A 12,436-nucleotide genomic window follows, 5' to 3' on the forward strand; every position below is an offset into this window, starting at 1 on the left:
TAGAATGGTCTATAAAGAAATGCAATAAATGTGGACTTGGTGTTTTGTAGACTTTATTACGTAGTTTGGATGTGGAAATAAGGAATTGCTGAAGGAAAGAACAGTTGTATTTCTTTGAACTGCTCTATGGATGCTGTCTTTTTTCTAGCCTCTTATGCCAGGTAATTAGAGTGGCGAGGAAAGAGAAAGGAAAGGGAGAGATGAGCCACAGGCTGAGAGAAAGCTCAGCTGCTCTGGTATGTGAGCTGATGGAATATTTTCTCCTTTTCCAAACTTAACAGCTGTGTGGGAGGGACACCCAGAGACCACGCTGCTTTTTGATCTCTGCTCTCACAGGGCAGCTGTGGGCTGAGACAGAACCTCAACAGGAGGCTTTGCTTGGAGAGGCCAGTCCTGCAGGCAGTGAGGGCTGGGGAAGCCCCAGGACACCTTTGGAAGTGGTAAGCAGGGAGAAAGGCGGGGATGGTGTATGGGGAATTACAGGAGGCAACAGCCAAAGCAAGGACCACAGGGTTTTTGGAAGGGGCATAGTCAAAGAGCCAAATCTCTGAGTCAGGTTAACTCCTGTTTCCCATGTTTATCTCGGCAAATGCAAGCTTGCTCCAGACAAGGCAGCAACTGGAGGCAAACACTATGGTCTTCACTTCTTTCCTGTTCCATAGGGAAAAAGTGCAAAAAGAGTGACCCAAAGTGTTTTCTTACTGGTGCTGTGCTCAGACCTGCCCCGTTTTGGTGAATGGTTTCCCTGAATCCAGATCGTTCTGTCCTTCTTTCAGCTTCAGGACTAACACACATGTGTTAGTGTACATTATATGAACACACTCACATATTTATAACTGTGCTCAAGCATGTGCGAACAAAAAAGATAATAGGAAAAATGTTTTTAACATTGAGTTCTTTATAAAAAAGAAAGTGTTTATTAGCATAAACTGTACTGACTTATCAGAATTAAAGGTAAAAACGGAAATGAACTTGGCTTCTCTTGATATTTACCATATATTTTATCTATCTAAGGGATTTAGAAAATAATGCCCATCTAAACTAAGTAAGGAGACCTGTGGGACTGCTGCCTAGGGAGTGTTTCATATTTCTACTCTTATACCTCTTTTGCATAAGCATTGCTAGTTATGATGAAATCTATTCCATAGAATGCGATGCAAAGAAACAACTCCAAGCAGACGGACTGAGAATAGCCTGTTCATTCAGCCTGGTGGCCAGCAATATTTAAATTGATTGTCTTAGAAGTTAAAAATTGTTTCTTATCCTAATCAATAAGTTGTTGAACACCTTAAGCCTTTTATTGAAAGCAAATATTGTAGAAAGGAGGTCTGTTGCTTTGAATGTTTAATGCAAGAAGTCACTGTGGTATAACTAGCTTTACTATTTCTGACTCTATTAATGATAGCAATACATTTGGGCAAGTTCATGAGTTCATGGATAAAAAGAAGAAAAAAGTCTCAGAGAGACCTCAAAGGGTTATATCCTCCTTCTTTTGCTCCTCAGGAAAAAAAAAAAAAAAAAAAGAAGAGGAATTTGGCTCTCTTTTTCTTGAGCTACTAGAAATCTTTTCAGCCTCACATCCTTCATTTATTTTTAACGATTGATGTTAAGAAGATGGCTTTTGTCATTACACAGACTGACCTCCCTCAGGGCCTGAGCTGAAAAAAGCTAATATTTCATACATTACTTTGAAAAACACTTCTGCCTTTTGCTGCCCTCTGAACTACCATCAACACACAGCAAGCAAGCAAATGAAAAAATGCCTGAGACTGAATGCAACAGAGCTGGGTTGCCTACTGTAAAAATCATGTCTGAAGAGAAGCTTCCTGGACAAGTTATTTTGACTAGTAATTTTCAGCCCTATGAAGCCTGTACCTTCACTTCGTCATTTGTAACATTATCATTAATTATAGTTTTCCATGCAAGGAGAAGTTTTTCCTCTGGACACACTGCCTACGGATTTCCTTTTACTCCTGGATTTTCTTTGGTGATTCCGTCAACTCTCCAAACATCAGCTAAAATATTAAATAATGTGCCTTCTCATTTGCAAAGCTATTCTTTGTTTTGCACTGGAAATACCAGCCTTAGAAATAAAGCTTATTGTAAGTATAGGTTGTTTAATCACATTCTTTCATGACTCATTGATAAGTCATACTGAGTTATAGAAAAAGTCTCCATTTAGAGGGGGTGCAGTTATTGTTTAAACATGTTAATCTCTCCTTCTGTAATTACAAAACCTCATTGTATGCCTCAAATCCTAATTCCCTACTATCATTTTCACTCCAAAAAACCTAATCATTCTTATGAAGTTAGGCCGACATTCAAAATAGCACAAATAATTTCAAAATGGACAGAAACAGAAACGGTGCTGTCAGAAAAAAAATTAAACCCTTTTACTTGCAAAAAAGGCAGCAGTCCACCTTACACACCAACTGTAGTCTTTTCCTCACATTTAGATCCTACCTAATGTTTAGAGATTTCTTCCTAAGCTCACTCCATCTGAGGTTCATGTTATCCAGACGTCTCTGCAACAGGGTTGCATCTTCAGAACCTTCCAGGGATCTCAAGATTTTCTGCCCGTTTTCATCCAGGTTGTGAAAGATGTCAGTATGAGCATCAATTTCTGCCTGTAGTTCCTGCAGAAGCAATAGAAAACAATACGTGTAATTTCTTACAAAATCATAGAAAGAAATCACTTCCCAAAAGAGTAGAAAGGTTATCAAACACAGAGTTAGCACAGATTTTGATTACTTCTTTTAAGGCAATATCATGTACTGTGTACACAGCCATATTTCCCTTTCACATGAAGGCTATGTGCATTTAATAACAACTTATTTTCCATACAGACCATACTGAACAAAATTTAGGAAGTCAGAAGTCTAGCCTTCGACAGGCAACAAAGCAAGGACAAGATATATTTACTGCACACACGAGGAAAGAAAAACCCCTCAAAACCCTCAGCATCTCAGGTAAATCTGACCTTCACGTGATACGTCTTCCTGTGCAACATTTTCAGTTTGAGCTGGGGACTGCAACACCGGTCCTCCTGCATGGCAGTTCCAAGAAATCTACACGTCTGCAGCAGCCGAGCTTTGAAATGCCAAGTTCACTTACATTCTGTTGACAGAATGCATTTTGGAGCAGAGGCCTCACCAGTCAATAGCAATAAACAGCCACTTTGTGCTATACCAAAACACTGGTCAGGGCCATGGCTGTAGGAGGGCCTGAGAATAGCAAGGACCTAGAGTATGCAACTGGCTGCTTGTGTTGAACAGCCAACTTTTCTTATCGCTTGGTAACTGCAGGCCAGCTCTACATTTTGAATTCATTTTTCCCCCTCATTTTTAGCACGGCTGTTTCTGCCAAAAGAACATTCTTTAGAGAGCTGCCTGGTACCAGCATTCCTGCCTGCCCACACGCTCAATGCAGCCTTTGTACACTGGCTGCCCTTCTCCGAGAGTTTTTCATGCTGCAGCTCCACAAGTTCACAGATTCTTTCACAGTGAACAGTGGTCGAATCAAGCTCTTTAAACAGAATAAAAATTAAAATAATAATAATAATTTAAACACATACATACATGAGCTCACACGTACTCTATATGTAGCTACATACAGAAAAATTTCTTTCACTTTCAAACAAAGAAGCACACAAAGAAACAAAGAAAATGACCCAGTGAATAAAGTTCTGCCATTTCTCCCGGAATGCTTAGGCACTAAGATTTTTGGTGGTGGTTTCTTGCTGCCTGCAATAGGAGTGCTGGGGATGAAATTTGAAAGGGGAAATGATTTATGGCATTTGAGAGAAAGACCCAGTGCTAACTGAGCATCACAGATAGCCCCTGACAGAAATGTGTTGCAATATTCTTTAGAAGAATGACTTTGAAGGAGGGGAGAACACAGCTTGCCTATTTGGTGTGTTCCTAATTGAATTGGTTTTATTTGATATTTTAAGTGCAACGTTATCTGCACTGAATCATGAGTAGATTGTCCTTGTTCACCTGCTGCTGTTCCAAATGTCATTTGCCATCCTTTGCTGGATACCTATTTCTTGCACAGTAACAACTAGCACTGTACTTGGAGCAATTTCAAGGTGGGCTAGGAATGTCTTTGGTACAGTAGAGGAGTTCTTATTGAAGTATTTTACTTTATCTACAGTCACCATAGCAGTAAAGTAGTTAGGAATGAGTTTGGAATACATCAGATGTAATTCTGCAGAATGCAACTGTATTATGGATATTGCATTTATTTATTGATGTTAAACAGACTATTTAGACTTTAAAAATGCCATTATTAAGGTACAAAACCATGTATAATAACTTCAGGTATGAATGCCCTTACTTGAAAATTTGTACTTTATTTCAAGTCTGAATGTTGTTAGCTTCAGCTTCCAGCAGCGATATTTTGCTTTTGTTTGATTGACTGAAGAATACTTTATTACAAAATTTCTTTCTCTTCATGTATGCATTTGGAGGTTTTCTTTAAGCTAGATTAAGTATCACAAACCTGATATAAACAGCCAAAACAGTATGTAAGAAAAGATGAAGTTCACAGTAAAAAAGTTCACTTTTAATGTCTGTATACTTCTAAGGTCCTTCTACATTGAAAAACTGATAAATCTATTGCTGAATGAAAGAATTGTCATATCCACTACCTGTTGCACAAAATGCTTAGTTTTTATGGTGGTGATGGAAACAGCTGCCTTTTTCTCAGCAAGAATATGTGCCATGAAACATACGCTGAATAACTATGCACAGTAGGAAGCTGTCAAATCTATGCCCTCTTAGTGCTTTACTACACATAAAACCACAGTGTTTTATAACACAAAATAAAAAGAAAAAAAGCACTTCTACATTTTTATTGTTTTTAGAAAATGTGTCTTGTAGACAACACATTCCATGCTTTTTTCCTGATACATACGCATTTTTGAAACCAAAATCGAGCCATATTCTTTTTATTTCAGACTACTATATCGTATCACAGCAAATCTGGACCATTAGTTAAATGGGGAACAAATTCTTCCCCATGAGGGTGGTGAGGCACTGGCATGGGCTGCCCAGAGAAGCTGTGGATGCCCCATCCCTGGAAGTGTTCAAGGCCAGGCTGGATGGGGCTTTGAGCAACCTGGTCTAGTGGAAGGTGTCCCTGCCTGCGGCTGGGGGGGTTGGAACTAGATCATCTTAAGGTCCCTTCCAACCCAAACCATTCTATGATTCTGTGAAACATCAAAAGTGAAGCACACTTATCAAAAACGAAGCACACTTATCAAAAGCTTAGTATTCAATACGTGGTTTTTCTTATTCCAAATTACTTGTGTAAACGGCACATCTTCTCCTGCTCCTAGAAGCAGTTTATTCTAGCTATGCAAGAAGCTTATGATGACAAAGAAGCCAGACAACAACAAGAGTGTTTGCTTCATTTTGCTTGGTGCATTTCAGGTCCTTTCTCTGCAACCCCTTCATATCCCAAGAGAAGCAGAGTACATATAAGAAAACTCTAGACTCCTTTGATTTGATTTCTGAAATAAATAATTTCCATGTTTCAAAAATACAAGTGAAAGATCAATATGAACTAGATTATTTTTCTCGACAAGAATAAAGCAGGAAGATCTATTTAATCTCATAAACTGCTAAAATATTTGCAAAAGTGTAATTTAATTACACATCATACCAAGAAGCATTGTATATAAACTAATATAGACTATTTACTGCATTTTCATGTTTTCCAATGTGGTCAACCACATGGAAGAACTGCAAAGGATGAAAAATCAATCCTGGTATAATTCTACTGAGTTACAGCTGGACTTAAGTTGACTCTGTATGCTGCATTTTTGCTGTAATGGTTATTACTGAGGCTGTGTGGAAATAGATTCCCTTTAAAAGACTAGGTAGCAAAATGAAAAACAAATAATGAAAGAATACATTTGCTACAGTAACTCATTAATGAGTATTGGTTTTTAGCCTAAGTTAATTTTCAAGTCTACTTTTTGATCACAAGTTACTGCCTAGAGGTAGCTGAACTGCATCAAGGGCAGATTTACTTAAGAGTTTCAGAGTGAAAACCTCCTTTATTAAGATGAACTATTATGTATAGTTAGATTATAAAAGGTACCATAACATTTGCTCGTAGAAACCTTGCTGAATAGCTCTTATAGGCTTCTACATACTTAAAAATGCGTATTTACATTCTTATACTATACGGAATAAGTCTTGACCTAAGTCACAGAACTAAGAATGACAAAGACATGAAATAAACTTGTCTTGAGGGGAATGGTCTTCTTGGGTGAAGAAATTATCTCTGGCTGTTTCTCTTTTGTCCTGAGCCCTGGAAACTTCTGTGTATGTTTTCAGGGGAGAAGTACTCTAAGGCTGTAAGACAGCACATCCAACACTGCCATAAAGCTATAGTCCTATAAGAATTAAATATGGTTTGAGATACCTTATTGGAAATAATCAGTGGCAATATCCTTCATATACCACATGCAATATATAGGTATTACATATAAAGGACATGACACATGGCAAAATCTGCTGTTGCTTTGGCAATACATTAGAGTGACTGGTAGGCTGGAAGTCCTAGAAAGAAATAATTAGTTACATTAGCTGGACTATACATGAGTCAGACTAAGACATGGAAATTAATGCAGCACAGCTGACAAAACATTTATCTTTTATACAAGGTAGAAGGAAAAGTAATTATGGAATAATTTAAAGAAATTAAAGCATTTATATCCTCCTCTACAAACTCAGTTCCATCCTTGGAATTGTGCTTCTCATTTCCAATGAAGCATTTTACATTTTCTAGATACTGAACAAAGTTACTAATAAAATACATGTCATTAATTGATGTAAGAGGGCCCACAGAATTAAAATCAGCACCATCTGATTAACAGAGAGGAAAAAAAAATATCTTTACTGACAGTAATTAAAAAAATTAAGTCAGTCTGCATAATTACATACATGTACTCAAGGCATCAACAAGTAATACCTGTGTGGCTATACATAGCACAGAAGTACTATGCTTTACAGCACAGTTTCTGTAATGCTAATACTGAAATAGCTAGAAAAGCTATCATAAAATTACACAAAACAAAGATCCTACACCTCTATAATCCTTCTCCAGCTGTGTAGTTAGCTGAACTAATTGTCCCCTTCATAATTACATTAACAGAGCATATTACATTTCCTCTAATAATTTCTGAAGAAAAATAGCTAAATATTTTAATTAGCTTAAATTTGTAGCAAATTTACTTAAACCTCTTACATTGTACAGACAGTATGAATGATGTAATCCTCCCTTTTTCCATTTTCCTTTTTCCCTCCTTTCCTACCTCCCTCTCTTCTCTCTTCACCCTTCCCTTCCCTTCCCTTCCCTTCCCTTCCCTTCCCTTCCCTTCCCTTCCCTTCCCTTCCCTTCCCTTCCCTTCCCTTCCCTTCCCTTCCTCTTTCTTGCTTTCTTTTCTTTTTCTTTTCCATTCCTCTTTCTTCCATTTCTTTCCCTTCCTGTCTTTTTCTCTTTCCACCTTTCTCTATTTTGCTTTTCTCTCGTCTTTCTGTTCCTTCTCTTTTTTATCTTTTTCTTCTTATTTCTTCCATTTCTGCCTCTTTTTTCCTCTCTTCTCTTTAAAATACAACCTCCTGTGAATAAAAAAACTTGTTTTTATGTTCTTTTGTGGTGATCTCAAAACCGCCCAATAACGTGTGTTTCTTTCTACTTTTATTTTGCATTCTCATTGGTTAAACATCAATTCAGGTACCTGGATAAGGCAGAACTCACAAACTTGTTTCAAACCATTTTGTTGTTGTCGTTGTTCTAACAATAGTGCTGAGCGAAGCATATCTATAAAGAATAAGTCTCTGCTCTGTGAATTTGAAGGAGATAGAGTAGCTTTGGGGCTTGGCACAGTGTGTTTATTTTTACCAATAGGGGAGTTCAGTCAGTATAATCAAAAAAGGTTCCCCCTTCAAAGTTTTTTTGTAACCTCTTCTGGCTTCTACAGATATAGTAACTGAAATCACTGTCTGTATTTTGCAACTCTGTCCAGCACAGCACAGGGACTCAATTTAAAATTAGACATCTAACTTGCTTTTATGTAATTACATATAAACTTCTCCAGTTCTCTGATTCTGCCTAAAGCATTAAGCTCTGTGTGAGCGTTCAGATAATGTGAGACTTTTTTTTTTTTTTTCTTTCCTATGCCCCTGCAGACTCCAGCAGCCTCTGCAGTCACAAATAGCCATGCACATGGCAACTCTTTCAGGATCATGGCTTATTCTTCTGTCTTCTAGGTAGAGGAATGGTTTTGTGGGTGATATAGTTCTGGAGATGTTGAATTGATGGCTACAGAACAGCAAGTCCAACGCATTTTAAACACGAGTGGCAGACAGTGCAAGATGCTCTTGATCTATTGCTTTTGGTTCTAGCAATAGAAGGCCAGTTTGCACTATGCTTTATGAAAGTCTGTCCTTGTGAGCTGGTCTTTATCTTCAAAGTATTTGAACACAAAAAATGTATTAAAAAAAGAAAGAAAGAAAGAAAGAAATCACTTGTTCTAGATTGAAAATACTATAATTTAGATTAATGATAGAACAAAACACTGAAGTGTTTTTTCTGCTTTGCAAGACACCACTAGTTCAACTGGAGTTCCGTCTTTCAAATGTCATAGCTCTTCTAAGAACTGGTTCTTGGGTTTTGCATTTTTTTTCCTCAGATCAAAATACAATTAATTGAGGTAAGATTTTGGAATCTATTTTGATTCCAAACAATCTAACAGAGAAAAGCCAAAAATGATGAGTATAACATTTTGTTATAATATAGACCACCTCAGCTAATACAACCATGCGCTTTCCCAATGAACGAAGCGGGAAAAAAGCTCTCAGTTCCTCCATCAAGCTTTTAAATAATTTGTTCTTCCAGTCCATAAGAAGAACTTTTACTGGGTCTTAGAATGACAGCATTTACTGAGCAATTTACATAACGATAAAAACTTCTCAAATGAGATTTAAAATGTAATTAAAGGACAGATTTATTGAGTTAAAAGCATTGTTGTGAAATGGCTATACATCATCATGCCATGAAGCCTCCTATTCAGCTAGCCTATGGCATGACCCCAATTCCAGTCTGGTATGATTACATCTCTGAATTTCATGCTAATGACTTGATTAAAAAGAAAGATAAAAAGGTCTTTTCTATTGGGAAGATAAGCGTATGAATATCATTAAGGCATTTCTAAGTTCCCAACACATTTTTCAAGATAACAAAGGATATGAGTTAGTCCTCTAAGAGAGAATCAAATGCTGATGTGTGGAAGCTAAAAGTGCAACTTTGCTCTGGAGAAAACGGTCTGTGTAAGTCACATCTATCACAGTTATGGCTTTAAACTCTGTAAGTGCCAGAATGAAGAAGGGGCCAAAAATCATATTTGAAAACTTCTTTCAGCTAAAAGAAGATACAAAGCTTTATTTAGCAAATTGTGCCCTGTGTTCAGAAAATATTATCTTTATAAACAGGCAAAATAACCTTCAATTTAAGTATTTTCAGATTGCAAGAGATGACATGGTATACCTAAAGAAGTACCCATCTCTTGCTGACAGACAGTAACTGTGAAAACATGCTGTGGGCTTATTAATTTCATTAACAGCGAGCTACCTCAGCTACAGAGTAGGAAGTCTTAAGAACACCAACCCAATCATTTGAACATATGTTCATCTTTATTGTGCAGATCCTCATTTACAGGACTGGCTTTTTAGACATAGCACAAGGCCTTGTATTTCTCCCTTGTTTATAGGGAAATAATAAAACAAAATTTTATGAGACTCGAGCAATTAATTTGTATTTGATTATAATTAAGTATAAATTATTACTTAACTCCATTTGTTTTAGAGGAGTTTACGGATTTCTTTGTGTGTTTCCTGAAGACTGAGATATGACCCTGCATAACTGCTTTCATTTACATGTAGTGAAAATACAAATAAACAGATAAAGAAACCAATCTTTAAACATAAAAAGCTTTCTACATTTATAGAGAGAGTTTCACTTAGGATTTGATCCAGTCAAATATTTGCCATAAGGTTAGAGAAGTATAAACTCTTCTGGCAGTAGTAATTTTAATGGCAATTGTTCTTTTTACCATTTGTCTATTTGTCTTGTCAGTGTATCTAGGATGGAAACCCTAATTAGAAAGAAAAGTGTTAGCTTGACCTTCCACTGAGGCAAAAAAATTCCTAGTAGCCACAGCAATGAAGAAATTTTACTGTATGGTGTAACTATATGAGATTTCTTTTACTACCACAGAATGTACTACCTTTCAGGTAAATAAATGAAACAAAGCAAACAAAGCGTATATTTTAAAGTGAGAGTTGCAAGTGTTCTGTATGCCAGAAGATCAGCTACCTCTACTGAGATGTCTATGATTTGGCTTAGATATCTGTCCTTGAAAACTCTCTATTTGAGGCTTGGGAGAGTAGGAGGGAAATAGCATAAACATGTATGTAGTCACACACAAAATTTTTGAAAGTAAAACTGTTAGGCTCATTACAAACAAGCATAGATTTCTAGATTTTAGAAGGTAGTCTTGCTCCCAACAAATATGCAGGTCCTGACCCTGGTGCTTCAATGAACGTCTAATCCCGTTACACCTACACATGCTGTCAGCATACTCACCTGTCAATCTTTCAGCAATCTTTCTGCAGCAAAATAATTATACTGCTACTTTCAGCATGTCTAATTTTGCCCTTTCCCCTTTTGCCAGAGGTGAAACAGTAGCAACACAAAGGCAGCACCATCCTCTGCAGGAACATTTACTTCCACTCAGTAACTCAGGCAAGGTCTGAAAGTCCTGCTGGATAATTTGGAGAGCATCTACCTCTATTAGTTCCACTGTCATCCCAGTACTTCAAATTAATACTGATTTTCTCATACAAAAAGCAGCTAGAAGGGCTGAACTACACAACTGCCTCAAAGTCTGAAGAGATCAAAAATCTTATGAAAGAAGAAAGGAAAGAGCTTTTTCTTTGTCAACAATCTTTAGTGAAATATACCTGAGATTTATTAATTGTAAGTGACCATTCCTAGAAGAAAAAATATTTTTATATGCAAGACCATATACTTGTTTCACAGAAAAGGATCTAAGGCTTCAGCGCACCAACATATAACAATAAGACATCTCATCTTACCACCTATGGAATTCACATATACTTTCACCCTTCCACAAATACATAAGCATGTGCAATCCTCTTCCAAACCCTTTTAAAATAAAATTTAGAGCATTTTATAATTAAAAGAAACTATTTCAGTTCTATACATTGTCCTAATTCCTTCTGTCAGAAATCTTTTTTGCAATCTATTTTTTCTCTTTAAAACAAATTCTGACATTTCACATTTTTGGTGGCAACATCTTTGATGCTGGGGGGAAAATAATTGGTACATCAGTTTCATAACATGATATTCAGTTAATTAAAACAACATAAAGTCTTACTAAAACTCTAAAGGGAACAAAATAGGACATAAAGCAGAAATGGGAGGCCTCATATATTACATGCTATTAAAACTGGTTCAAGCAGAACAAGAACTGTAATGGTTTTAGGCCTTCTTTCAGAAGTTAGCATTGTTCCAAAGATAATGATATTCCAGCTAGGGTTTTATACTACTTCAAGTGTCACTCACTACTAAAAAGCAAGATCCCCTGCAGTTAACTCTTCTTAATCAAGGACAGTTTAAGTGTGACCCAGAAGGCTTTCTGCAAGAGGGAATATTGAAAAAGCTCTGGTGCTTCTGCACTTGTGTCAAGTCATAGAATAGTTTGGGTTGGAAGGGACCTTCAAGGCCCATCTAGTCTAACCCACCTGCCATGAGCAGGGACATCTTCAACTATATGAGGTTGCTCAGAGCCCCGTCCAGCCTGGCCTGGGATGTCCCCAGGGATGGGGCATCTACCACCTCTCTGGGCAACCTGTGTCAGTATTTACAACCATCATTGCAAAAAATTTCGTCCTCACGTGTAGCCTGAATCTCTCTCCTTTAGTTTAAAAGCATTACCCCTTGTTCTATCACAACAGACCCCGCTAAAATGTCTGTCCCCATCCTTCTTATTGCCCCCTTTAAGTACTGAAAGGCCACAATAAGGTCTCCTTGAAGCCTTTTCTTCTCCAGGCTGAACAATCCCAACTCCTTCCCACTTTTCTCAAAAGAGAGGTCTTCCAGTCCTCTGATCATTTTTCTAGCAATCCTCTGGACCCTCTCCAACAGGTCCATGTCTTTCCTGTACTGAGGGCTCCCTACCCACCTGAGGTGTCCTGAGGCAAGTCCTTGGAGGACCAAAACTTGGGCAGCATGAAGGGCAAAAGTTCACTTAATCTCGATTTTCAGTGGGAATACAGGCCATGCTAGTGTGGCTTCAGGATCTTCTGACTTTCTAGGTTTTAAGAAAGAGATGGCTAAA

General features: G+C 37.4%; 1 protein-coding gene across 12 annotated transcripts in view; it reads right to left on the reverse strand.

Annotated features, from left to right (window-relative positions):
* Positions 1 to 12,436, reverse strand: part of DMD (dystrophin) — a 1,259,796-nt gene that overhangs the window by 201,489 nt on the left and 1,045,871 nt on the right. For all 12 annotated transcript variants that reach the window (XM_082049442.1, XM_082049444.1, XM_082049438.1 and 9 more), the window contains one exon: positions 2,464 to 2,636. In XM_082049442.1, coding sequence (XP_081905568.1) covers positions 2,464 to 2,636 — 173 coding nt within the window. The remainder of the gene's footprint in view (positions 1 to 2,463; positions 2,637 to 12,436) is intronic.

The sequence above is a fragment of the Streptopelia decaocto genome (assembly GCF_964273445.1).
Source record: "Streptopelia decaocto genome assembly, chromosome: 1".
Taxonomy (NCBI): Eukaryota; Metazoa; Chordata; class Aves; order Columbiformes; family Columbidae; genus Streptopelia; species Streptopelia decaocto.